The following is a 21187-nucleotide window of genomic DNA, read 5'->3' as shown; positions in this document are numbered from 1 at the left end:
TTGAGAATACAAATTGCGTGTCATGTGATCATGATTTTATTCAGCAGATAGCTATTTGATTTACATTTCCCCACACATGTATTCATAAAAACCTTTTGTAAACATTCAAAGACATGATTCAGGCTGCAAATGAGAAAAGCTCCAGTGATGAGACGTCATGTGACCACGACCTCACAGACATGTCAACTTTAAAGCAGAGTGACTTTCACATTATTCTTCAGTCTTAAACTGCATTGTGACCAAAAAAAAAAAAGTAGTTTTGGAGCAGACCTCAGCTGAGCGACTTTCCTTCCACGACGCAGAAAATGTCCTCCAGAGATTTGTGCACGCACTCTAGGAAGCGCCGCACGTCCCGAGCCGGGTAGCTGCTGACGTTGCAGCCTATCCAGTCGTCGTGGACGCCGTAGCCCACGCCGAAGCCGTCGGGCACGACCGGGGCGAAGCCTCCGAGGTTGACGGCGGGACTGGTGAGGGTGCTGGTGGACAGGATGTTGTGGTTGATGGCGGCGTAGGCGGGGTCGCTGTACAGGCTGTGCAGGGGCCGACCTTTGGAGCCGGCCAGGTAGCGCAGGGCGAACAGGTGGCGGTCGAAACCTTGACCTGGACACAGAAACAGGATGTTAGATTCAGGCTGTGGTGAAAATGGTGGAAGGCGGCGACACGCACCCATGGCGGCCTCCTTGGTGAGCTGCCCGTGGTACTTGGAGCATTGTTGAAGCATGGCCTGCAGCTCCGCCACGCTGTGCTTTCCCGCCTCGCGGACGAAGGCGTGCGAGCATCGCTTGGTAAAGGCGGTGGCGGGACGGATGGTCTCCGTGCGCCCGTGTTTGAACGCCGCCGTGCTGCAGGACTCGTAGGTGGCGACCGTCTGGCCGTACTGCCTCAGGAAGCCCATCTGGAAGGCCAGCTGGGCGATGGCGTCCGGGCTCAGCTTGCTCTTCTTCAGCTGCTCCTTGCCGCCGCGCTTGAACTGCATGGCGTCGATGGTGAGCTCCGACACGGCCGAGTCGAAGTTGGCCTTGGCCTTCTTGATGGCCTCCTCCAGCTCGCCGTCCAGCTTGAAGTCAAGGCGGCGCACGGCGGCGGCGGCTGGGGCGGGGGCGGAACCCGGGTGCACCAAGGGCCTCTCTGTGGTGTCTTTGAAAATCTCGTTCTGGAAGCGCAGCACGGCCACGCCGTCGCCCCACGAGTGCTCAAAGTTGATGGCGGCGTTCCCGTCCCGGGAGAGGATGACGCTGAAGGACTTGTCGTACCAGCGGTTGCAGCCGTCGCCGTGCAGCATGTTGTGCGACACGTGCACGGGGTCGCTGAGGCTCACGTCGTCCAGGCACAGACAGAAGACGGCGCTGTCGACGAGGCGTAAATCCTCGCCGTTCCCGGCGGCTATCAGCTTGTCTCGAAGCCCCGCCCACACGTCTCTGTTCTCGCTGGTCAGCACCCCGAGAGGGAAGGCCGGCGCCGGCGTCTGGTCGGACAAGACGTACTTCAAGTGGGCCTGGATCTGGGCGGGCTCCACCAAATCGCCGTTGCGGTCCACGATGTCAAACACGTACATGTGGCCTCGCCTCATCACCAGCAGGTGGCGCCCTTCCTCGTCCGTGAAGAGCTCGTCCCGCCCCGGCTTGGGAATACGACTGGAGTTGAAGAGGCGGAAGTACTGCGACATGTCCAGCGGGTAGGCGTTGACCATGTAGGCGCCGTACCAGGACAGGGAGGGCGGCACCCAGCGGATCAACCTCTTGAAGGCGTCCGTGTCGCTCTTGGCCGGGTTGAGGTGGAAAACCTCCGGCGCCAGCAGGCCGGCTCGCAGCGTCTTCATGAAGCGCACGGCCGAGCACACCATGTTGCTCGCACGCACCAGCTGCTCGTTGTACTCGCTCCGGGGGTCGGGGTTGAAGGACATGAAGGGGTTAAAGTTCAGCACCACCGGCTGGCGTGCAGACAGGTACATGTCGAACCACGGACCTGCGGGGAGACGTCATTATATATTATTATTATTGCTCATACTTCAAACTTTATCATTATTACTCTTTTTATTTGAGTTCCAACACTTCCTCTTACGGCCAACGAGCCCCACATATGTTATACCGTCGGGAAGATCTACTTTCCGCTTATGGCCGTATTTTAAATTGGGAACATTTCAAGTTACTATGGCGATGCTATTCACAAATAAACAAAAAAATGTCCCGAAGAAACAAAAAAAATGGGCCAATTGAACAGGTCTTTGGTGTAATACGAGACGAACCGGCCAACGAACCCCCACATATGTTATACCGTCGGAAAGGTCTCCTTCTCGCCGATGGTCGTATTTTAAATTGAGAACATTTTAAGCTACCATGGCGATGCTATTCACAAATAAACAAAAAAATGTCCCGAAGAATAAAAAAAAAAGGGGCCAATTGAACAGGTCTTTGGTGTAATACGAGAGGAACCAGCCAACAAACCCCCACATATGTTATACCGTCGGGAAGGTCTACTTTCCGCTTATGGCCGTATTTTAAATTGGGAACATTAAAAAAAAAACAAAGTTGTTGTTTTGAACTGGAAAAATTCACGATTTTCCCGAAATTCCAGGAATTCCGTAATACCATTTCTCAATTCAACATGTTACTACTTCAACATTTCTCCACCCATTTGAAAAATGTCAACACCAACCATTTCAACTCATTCAGACCATTCAAGTTTTTTTTTATACCATTTTCAAAAAAATTCCCGCTTTTCCCCGAAATTCCCATTGAAATGAATGGGACATTCTTCAAAGTTCCACAATTCCCACATTTTTCACCTGATTCAAACCGTTCCAACTTCTAAATATTCAGCCTGTTCAGGAATTGTGTGTTCTACTTCAACTATTCTACTTCAACAATTGTAAAAAAAAAAAATTCCCGGATTTTCATAATTCCTTTTTTTTTTTCTTGTTGCATTTTCCCCATTCAAAATTAATTGGCCATTCCACAATTCCCACATTCTCCAACCCATTCCACCTTCAACACATTCTGGAAATTCAAAGTACCATTTTTCCACATTCAACAAATTTCCAGGAATTCCCGTTTTTTGGTAACCTTATTTCCACCCTTAAATTCGACTACTCCTTTCACATTTTTCAAGGCATTTCAACCGTTCCACCGTCAAAACACTCCTCACATTCAGGACAAAAACCAAGTTGGTTAAGGAACTAGAAAAATTCCCAATTTTCCCGAAATTCCAGGAATTTCTCAATTAAAAACTGTTAGTAATTCAACATTTCATGACCAATTTAAACAGTTCCAACACCAACCGATTCAACTCATTCAGGACATTCATGCTCCTAATCATTTGAAAAAATAAAATCCCACTTTTCCCCAAATTCTCAAATTTCCAGGAAGTTCCCATTGAAATGAATGGGACATTCTTCAAAGTTCCACAATTCCCACATTTTTCACCTGATTCAAACCGTTCCAACTTCTAAATATTCAGCCTGTTCAGGAATTGTGTGTTCTACTTCAACTATTCTACTTCAACAATTGTAAAAAAAAAAAATTCCCGGATTTTTATAATTCCTTTTTTTTTTTCTTGTTGCATTTTCCCCATTCAAAATTAATTGGCCATTCCACAATTCCCACATTCTCCAACCCATTCCACCTTCAACACATTCTGGAAATTCAAAGTACCATTTTTCCACATTCAACAAATTTCCAGGAATTCCCGTTTTTTGGTAACCTTATTTCCACCCTTAAATTCGACTACTCCTTTCACATTTTTCAAGCCATTTCAACCGTTCCACCGTCAAAACACTCCTTACATTCAGGACAAAAACCAAGTTGGTTAAGGAACTAGAAAAATTCCCAATTTTCCCGAAATTCCAGGAATTTCTCAATTAAAAACTATTAGTAATTCAACATTTCATGACCAATTTAAACAGTTCCAACACCAACCAATTCAACTCATTCAGGACATTCATGCTCCTAATCATTTGAAAAAATAAAATCCCACTTTTCCCCAAATTCTCAAATTTCCAGGAAGTTCCCATTGAAATGAATGGGACATTCTTCAAAGTTCCACAATTCCCACATTTTTCATCTGATTCAAACCGTTCCAACTTCTAAATATTCAGCCTGTTCAGGAATTGTGTGTTCTACTTCAACAATTGTAAAAAAAAAAAATTCCAGGATTTCCATAATTCCTTTTTTTTTTTCTTGTTGCATTTTCCCCATTCAAAATTAATTGGCCATCCCACAATTCCCACATTCTCCAACCCATTCCACCTTCAACACATTCTGGAAATTCAAAGTACCATTTTTCCACATTCAACAAATTTCCAGGAATTCCCGTTTTTTGGTAACCTATTTCCACCCTTAAATTCGACTACTCCTTTCACATTTTTCAAGGCATTTCAACCGTTCCACCGTCAAAACACTCCTCACATTCAGGACAAAAACCAAGTTGGTTAAGGAACTAGAAAAATTCCCAATTTTCCCGAAATTCCAGGAATTTCTCAGTTAAAAACTGTTAGTAATTCAACATTTCATGACCAATTTAAACAGTTCCAACACCAACCAATTCAACTCATTCAGGGCATTCATGCTCCTAATCATTTGAAAAAATAAAATCCCACTTTTCCCCAAATTCTCAAATTTCCAGGAAGTTCCCATTGAAATGAATGGGACATTCTTCAAAGTTCCACAATTCCCACATTTTTCACCTGATTCAAACCGTTCCAACTTCTAAATATTCAGCCTGTTCAGGAATTGTGTGTTCTACTTCAACTATTCTACTTCAACAATTGTAAAAAAAAAAAAAAATTCCCGGATTTTCATAATTCCTTTTTTTTTTCTTGTTGCATTTTCCCCATTCAAAATTAATTGGCCATTCCACAATTCCCACATTCTCCAACCCATTCCACCTTCAACACATTCTGGAAATTCAAAGTACCATTTTTCCACATTCAACAAATTTCCAGGAATTCCCGTTTTTTGGTTACCTTATTTCCACCCTTAAATTCGACTACTCCTTTCACATTTTTCAAGGCATTTCAACCGTTCCACCGTCAAAACACTCCTCACATTCAGGACAAAAACCAAGTTGGTTAAGGAACTAGAAAAATTCCCAATTTTCCCGAAATTCCAGGAATTTCTCAATTAAAAACTGTTATTAGTAATTCAACATTTCATGACCAATTTAAACAGTTCCAACACCAACCGATTCAACTCATTCAGGACATGCATGCTCCTAATCATTTGAAAAAGTAAAATCCCACTTTTCCCTAAATTCTCAAATTTCCAGGAAGTTCCCATTGAAATGAATGGGACATTTTTCCAAGTCGTACAATTCCCACATTTTTCAAGCTATTCAAAGCATTCCAACATCAACACATTCCACCCATCCTGGACATTCTAACTAACACTTTCCCAAGTTCCAAACCAAATTCCGGTTTTCCTGGAAATTCAAACTCTTCAACATTGAAACTATTCTTACATTCATACTACATTCTATCAGCATTCTGCTTTGGAGCATTCACACCTCATCCAGGTATGTTTTATTATTACTTATTTATCAACAAAATGTAATTATACTTTTGTATTTATTTAGATACCTATATATTTTTTCCCCCGATCAAGTCTATTGTTCCTTATAAAAATTCCAATAAATATTACGTTGAATGAAAAGAAATGTTGTGGGTCAACGTGCACCAGAGATGTAGCTGGTGTGATTGTTGCTTTTATCCTGAGCCAGCAGATCTTCTTGCAGGCTCTTGCCCTCCCCAGTCAGGAAGTCCTGAGCCAGCTTTTCTGTGGTTCTGAAGGAGGACAAGAACAAAAACTTTAGGCGATTTTAAAACCCCCTTAAAACTAGGCCTGGGCGATACATCTATTTTATGGATAAATTGGATTTTCTGGTTGCAGACGATTAATCCAGTGTTTTCCCCCCAAGGAGCTTTCATAGCTCACGCCCTCCCCCTTATTTCCTTCGGGGAATTTCACACACACATAGCAAAGCATGGCTAATGCTAACACAAACGACAACATGGCGTTTTTTTCCAAAGAAAAGAAAAATGTGTCGTTGGTGGTTTAGATTTGTGGCAACAGACTTGGCACAATTGGCTGCATGCTGCAAAGTTTGTTTAAAAAGAGGCAGCAGAACAACAAACCTAGTCCAGCATCTGAAACCGAAGCATCCAGCCGAGTGCGGGAAATGCAATATAAAAATAATATAAAAATAAATATATATACATATATTTAAGGCTGAAACGACGCGTCGACGTCATCGGTTACGTAAATACGTCGACGCCGTTTTTGTGCGTCGGCGCGTCGCATATTTACGTCACTCTACTTTACTGTCATGGCGGAGCGCAAAGCAGACGATGCGAGCGAGGGGAAAAAAGCACGCCAAAAGTCGTCAAAAGTGTGGGAGTATTTCAATAAACGGCCTAATAATGTTGTTGTATGCACACTGTGTCGAGCGGAAATGGCCTATCATAGCAGCACAACGGCTATGAACGAACATTTGAAAAGAAAACCCCCGACAGCGTTCTTGCCATCACCATCAACAAGTCAATCGTCCGCGTGCGTATACGTTGTCATTATTACACAAAAACATGAATGTGTCATTTGTATCTGCGTTGTAAATTCATAAACTAAAGCACCGTTTCGCTCTGAGAGGCGCGTTTGGCGTGCCTGTTCAGTGTTTACAAAGACGCGCTCCTCTTTAACGCTGTGGAGAGGCGGCGGCGGCGGCGGCGGCGAGCGAGCGGCGAGGCGGGGCGCGCCGGGAGCGACGCCGCAATCGTGCCCAGGTGCGCGATCCGCGCAGTTGGAAGAGAAAAGACTTTGTGTAAAATTAAAAGATTGTAAACCTGGCAAAGCCGTCTGGCGTTCAGTCTGTCGGTCCTGAAAGAACCCCACGGCACAAGACGTGTCACAAACGCTAACGTTAATTAGTTGTGCAAATACCTTTTACAACATTAACAGTTACATATACTATGTACAAACCAACAATTAACTTTCACTTTAATCATACTATCATTGTTGTGTTATTAAGCAAAATAAGCAATACTTTTACTTTTGTTGAAATGTTTACACTGTACACTTTTTTGTATTGGATGTTTAGCTTTATTTTTGCACATTTTAGCAAATAAGCAATACTTTTACTTTTGTTGAAATGTTTACACTTGTTACAGAATATTTCCGTTTTGCACTTTTTTGTTTTGGATGTTTATCTTTATTTTTGCACATTTTAAAGCAAAATAAGCAATACTTTTACTTTTGAAATGCTTATACTATTCCAGAATATTAAGATTTGCACTGGATGTTTACTTTTATATTTGCACATAAAAGCAAATAAGCTACTTTTAATTTTGTTAAATGTTAAAAGTTTTAAATGTTTACATTGTTACAGAATATTTTGTCATGTTGTTGTCAATGTTGACTGACTAGTGGCCATACTTTTTTTTTTGTAAATAAAAGCCATGCCTTTTGAAAAAACTGGCCTACATTTATTTTTTCCTCTTCATTTTAAATTAAAAAAAAAATCGGTAAAAGGAAAAATAATCTATAGATTAATCGAAAAAATAATCTATAGATTAACCGATTAATCGAAAAAAATAATCTATAGATTAATCGATAGAAAAATAATCGTTAGCTGCAGCCCTAATACACACAGTTTCTATATTTACCGCTCGCCACAACAAATCTGTTCAATTTAGCTCAAATCTGCTTGTGTTGGACAGGAAGTCATGCACAAACTGCTTTATTTTCAAAATAAAATACTCCATTTTCAAGGCGGATCGTATTTGTCAAAAGTTTCCAGACTTAATTTCCCCTCGTTGACACAAATGGATGAGCACATGCTGATTCTGGAGGTCTAAAATTAACATATCATACACAGGCATATCCCGGGGCAGCTATATGGGGATACAGGGGCCTGTGTCAAATACAAGCATTGGTTGTAGTAAATCAAATATTTAGTGAAAAAATTGGGAGATTTAATTTTCAGGCCGTGTCGCCCAGGTCTAAAAACACAAAACTAGGGAAGCATTTGTAATATATTTGATTGAAAACTTACTGGAAGTGGTCGTCGTCTAAAAGAGGCTTCTGAGCGGCCAAATACCTCCTGATGGTGTCCTCCAGCTTTGGAATACCTAACCTGCATCAGCAACAACATTCTCTGTCAATAAAGTTGTGATTGTCAAAGTGTGGTAGCAGCACTGTCAAACTTGTTGTCATCCAGGGCCACACTGCAGTCATGGCTGCCGTTAGAGGGCCGCTCGTAACAGTAAATCACTCAGGAATTTGCCTATGAATTTTTATATTTTACATTAAAGACTTTAAAAAAAAAACACGAAAAAAAAATAAAAATAAAAAAAATAATAATAATAATTAAAAAAAATAAAAATGAATTAAAGCTGCAAGCAGCGTTGGTCGGGCCCGCGTATTTGGCAGGTGCTAGTCCTAAGTGTCCCAATACTTTTGTCCAGTTTTAGTCCCAAGTGTCCCAATACTTTTGGCAAGTTGTAGTCCCAAGTGTCCCAATACTTTTGTCAAGTTGTAGTCCCAAGTGTCCCAATACTTTTGTCCAGTTTTCGGCCTAAGTGTCCCAATACTTTTGTCCAGTTTTCGGCCTAAGTGTCCCAATACTTTTGTCTAGTGTACCTACCTTGTCTGCATTGTGTGGGCACGCTGGTGCTTCCTGCTTTTAAGCAGCCATCTTAAAAAAACAGCAGCGCAGCAGCATCAGCGGGTCTTTGAAGGGTCATAAAATCAAAACCGGAGCAGGTATTAAAACGCTGTTCTGTTAGTTTATACACAAGGGTTTAATCTCTCTCCTGTGTTAGTTTGAAGCCGAAACGACAAACGCGCTCAGAGGAGATAGATTTTGAAGAAAGGTGACCGTTTTTTTACAAAAATTTTGTTTTGAAGGGGGAATAGCAAACTTCCTGTTGATTTTTGCTGGGGGTTGTCAATTTATGAAATGTAGGCCTAAGTGAGACCTACATAGAGGTTTTTGTTTCATGTCTCTCTTCCCAGGGAGAGTTACAGGCAGTTTTGTCAGTTTTTTCATCAGAGGAGCAGTTTTTTGTGCGTTTTATTAAAAAATTGCGCTAGAGCACAATTTTGAGATTTGGGGTTAGGTTTTTTTTTTTAATTAGATCACAATTTTTGCCAGTCCTGATGTGTGCGTTCAGTTTGGTGAGTTTTGAAGCATGTTAAGGGGGTCAAATTACAGCTCAAAGAGGCAAAAGTGACTGTTTTTAGTACTTTTTTGTCTTGAAGGGGGAATTGCCAACTTCCTGTTGATTTTTGCCCGAGAATATACCATTATGAAATCTAGGTGTAAGTCAGACCTACATAAAGGTTTTTGTTTAAAGTCTCTCCGACCTTCCTAGTGGGAGTTACAGGCAGTCTAGTTTTTTTTTTTCCTAGGGGGCGCTAGAGCGCAATTTTGAGTTTTTTTGGTTTGTTTTTTTTATTAAAAGGCAATTTTCGCAGGTCCTGATGTGTGGGTCAAATATGGTGAGTTTTGAAGCATGTTAAGTGGGTCAAATTACAGCTCAAAGAGGCGGTCGGTATAATAATAATAAAGAATAATAATAAAACCTTACAAATTCAATAGGTCCTTATGGCCCATTGTAAAAGGACTCCCGTTGGGATTCCTTTTACAATGGGCCATGCGGGCCCTAATAAAAAACATGTGGATTTTACAGAAAAAAGCTGTCAGCTTCGTTGCCAGACTTTTGGTGTTTTTTATTATTATTTTTACGCCCAAATGCAGCTGAAGTAGGCTCCAGCACCGCTCGCCACCCCAAAAGGGACAAGCGGTAGAAAATGGATGGATATATAAAAATATATAAATATAAACACAGTAACGCTGTTTAATGTTATTTTGGCAACTGAGCTGCCAGTTTTTTTACCATAATAAAATCAACAGTGGAGTTTACAGTAGAAAAAACAACAACTGACAGCTCAGTCGACAGACTTTTACAAAAAAAAAAATCCCTACATTTTAAGGACTTAAAAAAACAAAACATAAAAAAAATAAAAAATAATAATAATAAAAAATGTGGATTTTACAGAAAAAAGCGGTCAGCTTTGTTGCCAGATTTTTGGTGTTTTTTATTATTATTTTTACGCCCGAATGCAGCTGAGATAGGCTCCAGCACCGCCCGCCACCCCAACAGGGACAAGCGGTAGAAAATGGATGGATATATAAATATATATAAATATAAACACAGTAACGCTGTTTAATGTTATTTTGGCAACTGAGCTGCCAGTTTTTTTACCATAATAAAATCAACAGTGGAGTTTACAGTAGAAAAAACAACAACTGACAGCTCAGTCGACAGACTTTTACAAAAAAAAAAATCCCTACATTTTAAGGACTTAAAAAAACAAAACATAAAAAAAAAATAATAATAATAATAATTTAAAAAAAATAATAACAAAAAATGTGGATTTTACAGAAAAAAGCGGTCAGCTTCGTTGCCAGATTTTTGGTGTTTTTTATTATTATTTTTACGCCCGAATGCAGCTGAGATAGGCTCCAGCACCGCCCGCCACCCCAACAGGGACAAGCGGTAGAAAATGGATGGATATATAAATATAAATAAATATAAACACAGTAACGCTGTTTAATGTTATTTTGGCAACTGAGCTGCCAGTTTTTTTACCATAATAAAATCAACAGTGGAGTTTACAGTAGAAAAAACAAAAACTGACAGCTCAGTCGACAGAATTTTACAAAAAAAAAATCCCTACATTTTAAGGACTTAAAAAAACAAAACATAAAAAAAATAAAAAAATAATAATAATTAAAAAATAATAATAAAAAATGTGGATTTTACAGAAAAAAGCGGTCAGCTTCGTTACCAGATTTTTGGTGTTTTTTATTATTATTTTTACGCCCGAATGCAGCTGAGATAGGCTCCAGCACCGCCCGCCACCCCAACAGGGACAAGCGGTAGAAAATGGATGGATATATAAATATAAATAAATATAAACACAGTAACGCTGTTTAATGTTATTTTGGCAACTGAGCTGCCAGTTTTTTACCATAATAAAATCAACAGTGGAGTTTACAGTAGAAAAAACAACAACTGACAGCTCAGTCGACAGACTTTTACAAAAAAAAAAAATCCCGACATTTTAAGGACTTAAAAAAACAAAACATAAAAAAAATAATAATAATAATAATTAAAAAAAAAAAAATAAAAAAAAAATGTGGATTTTACAGAAAAAAGCGGCCAGCTTCGTTGCCAGATTTTTGGTGTTTTTTATTATTATTTTTACGCCCGAATGCAGCTGAGATAGGCTCCAGCACCGCCCGCCATCCCAAAAGGGACAAGCGGTAGAAAATGGATGGATATATAAATATAAACACAGTAACGCTGTTTAATGTTATTTTGGCAACTGAGCTGCCAGTTTTTTTTACCATAATAAAATCAACAGTGGAGTTTACAGTAGAAAAAACAAAAACTGACAGCTCAGTCGACAGACTTTTACAAAAAAAAAATCCCTACATTTTAAGGACTTAAAAAAACAAAACATAAAATAATAATAATAATAATTAAAAAATAATAATAATAATAAAAAATGTGGATTTTACAGAAAAAAGCGGTCAGCTTCGTTGCCAGATTTTTGGTGTTTTTTATTATTATTTTTACGCCCGAATGCAGCTGAGATAGGCTCCAGCACCGCCCGCCACCCCAAAAGGGACAAGCGGTAGAAAATGGATGGATATATAAATATATATAAATATAAACACAGTAACGCTGTTTAATTTCATTTTGGCAACTGAGCTGCCAGTTTTTTACCATAATAAAATCAACAGTGGAGTTTACAGTAGAAAAAACAACAACTGACAGCTCAGTCGACAGAATTTTACAAAAAAAAAAATCCCTACATTTTAAGGACTTAAAAAAACAAAACATAAAAAAAATAAAAAAATAATAATAATTAAAAAATAATAATAAAAAATGTGGATTTTACAGAAAAAAGCGGTCAGCTTCGTTACCAGATTTTTGGTGTTTTTTATTATTATTTTTACGCCCGAATGCAGCTGAGATAGGCTCCAGCACCGCCCGCCACCCCAACAGGGACAAGCGGTAGAAAATGGATGGATATATAAATATAAATAAATATAAACACAGTAACGCTGTTTAATGTTATTTTGGCAACTGAGCTGCCAGTTTTTTACCATAATAAAATCAACAGTGGAGTTTACAGTAGAAAAAACAACAACTGACAGCTCAGTCGACAGACTTTTACAAAAAAAAAAAATCCCGACATTTTAAGGACTTAAAAAAACAAAACATAAAAAAAATAATAATAATAATAATTAAAAAAAAAAAAAAAAAAAAAAAATGTGGATTTTACAGAAAAAAGCGGCCAGCTTCGTTGCCAGATTTTTGGTGTTTTTTATTATTATTTTTACGCCCGAATGCAGCTGAGATAGGCTCCAGCACCGCCCGCCATCCCAAAAGGGACAAGCGGTAGAAAATGGATGGATATATAAATATAAACACAGTAACGCTGTTTAATGTTATTTTGGCAACTGAGCTGCCAGTTTTTTTTACCATAATAAAATCAACAGTGGAGTTTACAGTAGAAAAAACAAAAACTGACAGCTCAGTCGACAGACTTTTACAAAAAAAAAATCCCTACATTTTAAGGACTTAAAAAAACAAAACATAAAATAATAATAATAATAATTAAAAAATAATAATAATAATAAAAAATGTGGATTTTACAGAAAAAAGCGGTCAGCTTCGTTGCCAGATTTTTGGTGTTTTTTATTATTATTTTTACGCCCGAATGCAGCTGAGATAGGCTCCAGCACCGCCCGCCACCCCAAAAGGGACAAGCGGTAGAAAATGGATGGATATATAAATATATATAAATATAAACACAGTAACGCTGTTTAATTTCATTTTGGCAACTGAGCTGCCAGTTTTTTACCATAATAAAATCAACAGTGGAGTTTACAGTAGAAAAAACAACAACTGACAGCTCAGTCGACAGACTTTTACAAAAAAAAAAATCCCTACATTTTAAGGACTTAAAAAAACAAAACATAAAAAAAAATAAAAATAATAATAATTAAAAAAAAAAAAAATGTGGATTTTACAGAAAAAAGCGGTCAGCTTCGTTGCCAGATTTTTGGTGTTTTTTATTATTATTTTTACGCCCGAATGCAGCTGAGATAGGCTCCAGCACTGCCCACCACCCCAAAAGGGACAAGCGGTAGAAAATGGATGGATATATAAATATAAATAAATATAAATACAGTAACGCTGTTTAATTTCATTTTGGCAACTGAGCTGCCAGTTTTTTACCATAATAAAATCAACAGTGGAGTTTACAGTAGAAAAAACAACAACTGACAGCTCAGTCGACAGACTTTTACAAAAAAAAAAATCCCTACATTTTAAGGACTTAAAAAAACAAAACATAAAAAAATAAATAATAATAATAATAATTAAAAAATAATAATAATAATAAAAAATGTGGATTTTACAGAAAAAAGCGGTCAGCTTCGTTGCCAGATTTTTGGTGTTTTTTATTATTATTTTTATGCCCGAATGCAGCTGAGATAGGCTCCAGCACTGCCCACCACCCCAAAAGGGACAAGCGGTAGAAAATGGATGGATATATAAATATAAATGAATATAAATACAGTAACGCTGTTTAATTTCATTTTGGCAACTGAGCTGCCAGTTTTTTACCATAATAAAATCAACAGTGGAGTTTACAGTAGAAAAAACAACAACTGACAGCTCAGTCGACAGACTTTTACAAAAAAAAAAAAAATCCCTACATTTTAAGGACTTAAAAAAAAAAAACATAAAAAAAAAATAATAATAATAATAATTAAAAAATAATAATAATAATAAAAAATGTGGATTTTACAGAAAAAAGCGGTCAGCTTCGTTGCCAGACTTTTGGTGTTTTTTATTATTATTTTTACGCCCGAATGCAGCTGAGATAGGCTCCAGCACCGCTCGCCACCCCAAAAGGGACAAGCGGTAGAAAATGGATGGATATATAAATATAAACACAGTAATGCTGTTTAATGTTATTTTGGCAACTGAGCTGCCAGTTTTTTACCATAATAAAATCAACAGTGGAGTTTACAGTAGAAAAAACAACAACTGACAGCTCAGTCGACAGACTTTTACAAAAAAAAAAAAAATCCCTACATTTCACAGTCAAATCTATTGGTCATTTTCTATAGCGTACAATTTGATGGATAACTTGCTTCGAAATCATAAGTTAAGCAGATATTTAAGTATTTATTTGGATTTTGACCAACAAAGTTAGATAATATAATATTTGTTGCAATATTGGACACTATTTTTGTTCCCTATCAAACTAGAAAAGTAAGAAAATAAGAAAGTTAAGTTAAGTTAAAGTAGCAATGATTGTCACACACACACTGGGTGTGGTGAAATGTGTCCTCTGCATTTGACCCATCACCCTTGATCACCCCCTGGGAGGTGAGGGGAGCAGTGGGCAGCAGCGGTGGCCACACCTGGGAATCTTTTTTGGTGATTTAACCCCCAATTCCAAATTGGGGGTTAAATCACCAAAAAAGATTCCCCTCACTTCCCAGGGGTTAGGGTTAGGATATGGGTTGAAAAGGATTTGCAAATCATTTGCATTCCGTTTATATTTGCATCTAACACAATTTCCCAACTCATATGGAAACGGGGTTTGTACTAATACAAGTGTCAATCAATCAATTCTATTCTATTCTTCTGTTCAAACTGTGTGTAATGTTACATTGGACAACATGATGAATTATACATGTTATATAAAACTCCTCCCTTGGTTTTAGTGAATGTGTAGGCCTACTACGCTACTGTTTTCTGAGGTGGTACCTGGTGGAAACAGCTCGACTGCTGCAGAGCAAACAGCGCCCCTAGAGGTCAAGTGTGGAAACCCCGTGCACTTTGACCTGCATTCAGACATTGTGGAGGAAGATGACCTTGTCTCACCTGGGCAAACTCTTCTGATAGTGACCTTGTCTCACCTGGGCAAACTCTTCTGATAGTGACCTTGTCTCACCTGGGCAAACTCTTCTGATAGTGACCTTGTCTCACCTGGGCAAACTCTTCTGATAGTGACCTTGTCTCACCTGGGCAAACTCTTCTGATAGTGACCTTGTCTCACCTGGGCAAACTCTTCTGATAGTGACCTTGTCTCACCTGGGCAAACTCTTCTGATAGTGACCTTGTCTCACCTGGGCAAACTCTTCTGATAGTGACCTTGTCTCACCTGGGCAAACTCTTCTGATAGTGACCTTGTCTCACCTGGGCAAACTCTTCTGATAGTGACCTTGTCTCACCTGGGCAAACTCTTCTGATAGTGACCTTGTCTCACCTGGGCAAACTCTTCTGCTAGTGACCTTGTCTCACCTGGGCAAACTCTTCTGATAGTGACCTTGTCTCACCTGGGCAAACTCTTCTGATAGTGACCTTGTCTCACCTGGGCAAACTCTTCTGATAGTGACCTTGTCTCACCTGGGCAAACTCTTCTGATAGTGACCTTGTCTCACCTGGGCAAACTCTTCTGATAGTGACCTTGTCTCACCTGGGCAAACTCTTCTGCTAGTGACCTTGTCTCACCTGGGCAAACTCTTCTGATAGTGCATGCTGGGCACGACGCTCCTGTGCAGGAAGTCGTCTCTGCTGCTGTGGTCGCGCTTCCAGAAGCTTCTCCATGCGGCCACTCTGGAATGAATGAACCCGGCAGGCTTCCTCAAACATTGCGTCGACATGACTGGCGAATACAAAAGTTCGAATAAGAAGTTTGCAGCACAAACAAAAGACGCAAAGACAGCTGTCAGGTGAAGCTAACACGTTAGCAATAGCAGCTAGCCGTCGTTAGCATCAGGCTACTTCCTTAGCTTGCTCGCAAACGGTTTGTTTTGTTAAAAAAAAAAAAAATTTAAAGCTTGTGACGAAACGTCACCCCGCACGGAAAACTCTACCCTGAACGTTTATGGTCATACAAGTTTTTTTTTGTTTACTAACACGTTCGCGTACATTCAAGACAGGAAGTAAAAATGGGCAGGTTTGTCACGTGACCTTCATAGGCTTACGTCATGTGCGTAAGAACACGCCTACTACTGTGAAATGAAATGTGGGCGGGGTTAAAGGGCCTCAAAAACAGGCTTGAATCACATTTGTTTTTGTGACAATCCGCAATCAAATCTATTAACCAATTAAAATTAAATAGAAGCAAAAAAAATAAAAATAAATGTTTATGTATATATATATATGTATATATATATATATATATTTTTTTTTTTGCAAGAGTATGTTGTTGTAATTGACAAAAAAAATAAATGTGTATATATATATATATATATATATATATATATACATTTTATTTATTTTTTTTGCTTCTATTTAATTTTAATTGGTTAATAGATTTGATTGCGGATTGTCGCAAAAACAAATGTGATTCAAACCAAAAAAAAATAAAAATGTATATATATATATATATATATATATATATATATATATATATATATATACTTTTTTTTTTTTTTGCTTCTATTTAATTTTAATTGGTTAATAGATTTGATATATATATATATATATATATATAAATATATATATATATATATATATATATATATATATATATATACATACATATATAAGGCATTTGTTTTTAATGGCTATTTTCTATTGGATCTACTCTATTTTATGCTGCTGCTGTCACATATACTGTAATATTGTACATGGTCATTTATATATATTTTATATATGTTATAGACATAATATATCTGTATATATAATATACTGTACACATATTATGTATATATATATATATATATATATATACATTTTTATTTTTATTTTTTGCAAAGAGTATGTTGTTGTAATTGACAAAAAAAAAAGTATATATATATATATATATATATATATATATACATACTTTTTTTTTTTTTTTTGCTTCTATTTAATTTTAATTGGTTAATAGATTTGATTGCGGATTGTCGCAAAAACAAATGTGATTCAAGCCAAAAAAATAAATAAAATGTATATATATATATATATATATATATATACTTTTTTTTTTGCTTCTATTTAATTTTATTTGGTTAATAGATTTATATATATATATATATATATATATATATATATATATATATATATATATATATATATATATATAAGGCATTTGTTTTTAATGGCTATTTTCTATTGGATCTACTCTCTATTTTATGCTGCGGCTGTCACATATACTGTAATATTGTACATGGTCATTTATATATATTTTATATATGTTATAGACATAATATATCTGTATATATAATATACTGTACACATATGTATATATATATATATATATATATATATATATATATATATATATATATATATACATTTTTATTTTTATTTTTTGCAAAGAGTATGTTGTTGTAATTGACAAAAAAAATGTATATATATATATATATATATATATATATATATATATACATTTTTTTTTTTTTTTGCTTCTATTTAATTTTAATTGGTTAATAGATTTGATTGCGGATTGTCGCAAAAACAAATGTGATTCAAGCCAAAAAAAAAAAAAAAAATGTATATATATATATATATATATATATATATATACTTTTTTTTTGCTTCTATTTAATTTTAATTGGTTAATAGATTTTATATATATATATATATATATATATATATATATATATATATATATATATATATATATATATATATATATATAAGGCATTTGTTTTTAATGGCTATTTTCTATTGGATCTACTCTCTATTTTATGCTGCTGCTGTCACATATACTGTAATATTGTACATGGTCATTTATATATATTTTATATATGTTATAGACATAATATATCTGTATATATAATATACTGTACACATATTATGTATATATTCGTATATATGTTAGATTTTATGTCGCTATATTTAGTCTATTTATACCTGCATCGTCCTTTCCATCCTTACACTTTCCATCATTGTAACTGAGCTACTGTGTTGAACAATTTCCCTTGTGGATCATTAACATACTTGCCAACCTTGAGACCTCCGATTTCGGGAGGTGGGGGACGTGGTTAAGAGGGGAGGAGTATATTGACAGCTAGAATTCACCATTCTACATCCTGAAAATATGCAAACAAAACTGTGTTTAGATAATTGATACTTCAAACTTGCATAAATACATCTTAAGGAATATAACATAACTTGGCTTCTGAGAGCTTCAAAATGTAATGAATAAAATGCTAAAGTTGTTGATAAACAAGCAATTATTTTAATAATTAAATATGGTCATCTTAAATGAATTAATATGATCATTTAAAATTAATTATTTCCAATATGTTTATTTTAATGTATAATTCTATGGCTGGATGTAATAAGGAGTCAGAAAAAATACAAATAAAAATACAATTAATTTGGATGTTTTTAGCAAAATATAGTAAAAAGTTAGTTTATTTTTTTTTTTAATTAATAGATATATTTATTTTTAGGTAAGATAAACATAATAATACAATTTATCTCTAGTCTGGATGATTTAGTTCTTGTCACCCTGTTGTCCTCCCGTCATGAAAAAAAGGCTGTCCTCACTCAGGTCCGCATGGAAATCGGGAGATATTCGGGAGAATATTTGTCCCGGGATGTTTTCGGGAGAGGCGCTGAATTTCGGGAGTCTCCCGGAAAATTCGGGAGGGTTGGCAAGTTTTGATCATTAAAGTTTGTCTAAGTCTAAGTCTAAAGATGGAGGATGACAAGTATGAATTGATTAACGTGGACCCCGACTTTAAACAAGTTGAAAAACTTATTGGGGTGGTACCATTTAGTGGTCAATTGTACGGAATATGTACTGTACAGCAGGCCCGGCCCTAACCAATCTGGCGCCCTAGGCAAGATTTTAGGTGGCGCCCCCCCACATCGGCAGTGAAGTGTATATACTCACAAGAAACCGAATAGCTTTGTCTTTGACCTTTTTTTTTTTTTTACTTACAACTATACCTAATATATAAAGGGGTGGAAAAGTGACTATTACCTGCAGGGCAAACATTAGCTAACCAGAAGGCAATAACAATGTAAACAAAAAACACCTGCTTAAAAGATCTAATACAAATGTCCCTGAGGAATGTAAGGTGGGAGTACTGTAATCACCTAACGTTACATTATTATTTTCCATAACAATTTAGCCCCCTCCACAAAATTAACCCGACGTTAAAACTTGCCGAATCTACAGTGTAATCTATTAATAAAAAGTGATGCACATTATTGACTTTTCCTCAAGATTCTTATCTTGCCGGTATTTTCTTAAAGTGATCTTGTTTTTGGGACACTAAGAAAATGAAGATATTTTAACAATTAATTGTCATTGTTACATTTTTTTAAATTCAAATTTACCAAACAAAGCCATCCACAAATAACTGTCACTTCTTCTCTTCTATAAGATTTATGGACAAATAAGATGTGGAAATATACCATAACCAACTAAATCTCCTAAAAACACTAGTTTATAATAAGTATATACTTGTATATGTTTTAATACCTTTTTTAATAGGTCGTGCATGTATATTTTCTAACCGTTTTTTTTTAACAGTTCTTACAATCTTACTGTAAATCTTGTTGCTAATTATGCCATTTTTGTTGTTAAAAAAAAAAGCTTTTAAAAACCTAAGTAAAAAGAAAGACGTTTAAAATATTACATATTTATTTTTATAGAAATAAGTAGGCTGAGATCACTGCAGTGCTGTCTTACAGCCAGCGGGGGGCAGTGTTGTCCCAGTCTAAGTGTATTTGTCGTAAATCGGGCAGTTGTCGGCAGCAAACTCATTAAAACTGCCTTTTGCAAACTCAAAACGTGACAGAAGTGATTTACTGATGGTATATTTGTGTGAGTTTTAAGTAGTTTAATGACTTTGCCTGTGCAGAACTCGACGTTAGAAGTTGAAGGTTTGTGTTGAGTCGAGATCACTCTGGCATCGACACATCGAGTCTGGATTCTCAGAGGCGGGAGGGGCGGAGAGAAGAACCCGGAAGTGGAGTTAGCAAACAGCAGCAAAGTCCGCCAGCACTTTGCAGCTCCGCACAAACATTTTTTCTTTTAAAAAAAAACTTCTCTAGCGCTGCTATAAGATGCCCGAAATACACGCACCGAGGTACGAACACGAATGTTGCTGGTTAAGTTAGCATTAGCCGATGGTTACTTTGTTTAAATGGCGTTTCCTTAACGTGTGTCACCGCCGTGACCGGTGACGTCATTGACGCTATGCTCATTGCACTTGACGCAGGAGGATCGAGGCCGCGCGGTGCAGCGCGGGTGACGGACTGGAAGGCTTCAAGGCTCACGCGGTGTTCCAGGAGATCAACAAGAAGCTCCAGGAGGTGATCACGTGACTTTGCCACCTCGTCTGAAAACTCAAGCCTTGCATTTTCTCTCCAGGAGGGCGAGAAGTTCGTGAAGAAGATCGGGGGCGTGTTCGCCTTCAAAGTAAAAGACGGCCCGAATGGACAGGAGGCCACGTGGTTTGTGGACGTCAAGAACGACCGCGGCTGCGTGCACAATGACACGGGTGAGGGGCACGACCTTTGTCCCACTTCATCACTTATTAACATCAGTCTAACGTGTGTGTGTGTGTGTGTGTGTGTGTGTGTGTGTGTGTGTGTGTGTGTGTGTGTGTGTGTGTGTGTGTGTGTGTGTGTGTGTGTGTGTCAGCGAAGAAAGCCGACTGCACCATCTGCATGTCCGACTCAGACCTGTTGGCCTTGATGACAGGAAAGATGAACCCTCAGACGGTGAGCACTGACTTCTTTAGTTGGCTTTGTATTCACTTGACGTCACTTCAAATGTCAGGCCTCAAATTTTAACTTTAAGGACAAGGCAAGGGTTGCTGTAAAGGAGGACTCGGTTTAGGGAACCAAACAAACATTACTTTCATTCCAGGCAGGGGCTCCAAAGCATGTATGCACTCGAGTCCCACAAGTCCTGCTGCGCAAGTCCTGGGATGCCCAAAATGTGCCAAATGTGCCCAGCCAAGTCCCACGGGAAGGCAGGGAGAAAAGTCAGAAAAAATTTCAAAAATCACACCTGGGTTCGAGTCCCACAAGTCCTGCTGCCGGCCGCGCAAGTCCCGGGATGCCCAAAATGTCCAAAACGCGCCCAGCCATGTCCCACGGGAAGGCAGGGGAAAAAGTCGTCAAAAGTCCCAAAAATGTTCA

The 21187-nt window shown here is 37.6% G+C and overlaps 1 protein-coding gene across 1 annotated transcript; it reads right to left on the bottom strand.

The window, feature by feature from the left end:
- Positions 1 to 32: 32 nt before the first annotated feature.
- cpt2 (carnitine palmitoyltransferase 2) lies at positions 33 to 20604 on the bottom strand. Its single transcript, XM_061978469.1, has 6 exons — positions 20176 to 20604; positions 15599 to 15752; positions 8041 to 8121; positions 5670 to 5776; positions 667 to 1965; positions 33 to 600 (listed from the first exon to the last, which is right to left on the bottom strand). The coding sequence occupies exons 1-6, from the start codon at positions 20582 to 20584 to the stop codon at positions 272 to 274; spliced, it is 2379 nt and encodes a 792-aa protein (XP_061834453.1). The 5' UTR covers positions 20585 to 20604; the 3' UTR covers positions 33 to 271.
- Positions 20605 to 21187: the final 583 nt, after the last annotated feature.

The sequence above is a fragment of the Nerophis lumbriciformis genome, linkage group LG18 (assembly GCF_033978685.3).
Source record: "Nerophis lumbriciformis linkage group LG18, RoL_Nlum_v2.1, whole genome shotgun sequence".
Classification (NCBI taxonomy): Eukaryota; Metazoa; Chordata; class Actinopteri; order Syngnathiformes; family Syngnathidae; genus Nerophis; species Nerophis lumbriciformis.
Note: the sequence above shows the minus strand (reverse complement) of the source record. Positions and strands in the feature narration are given on the sequence as shown.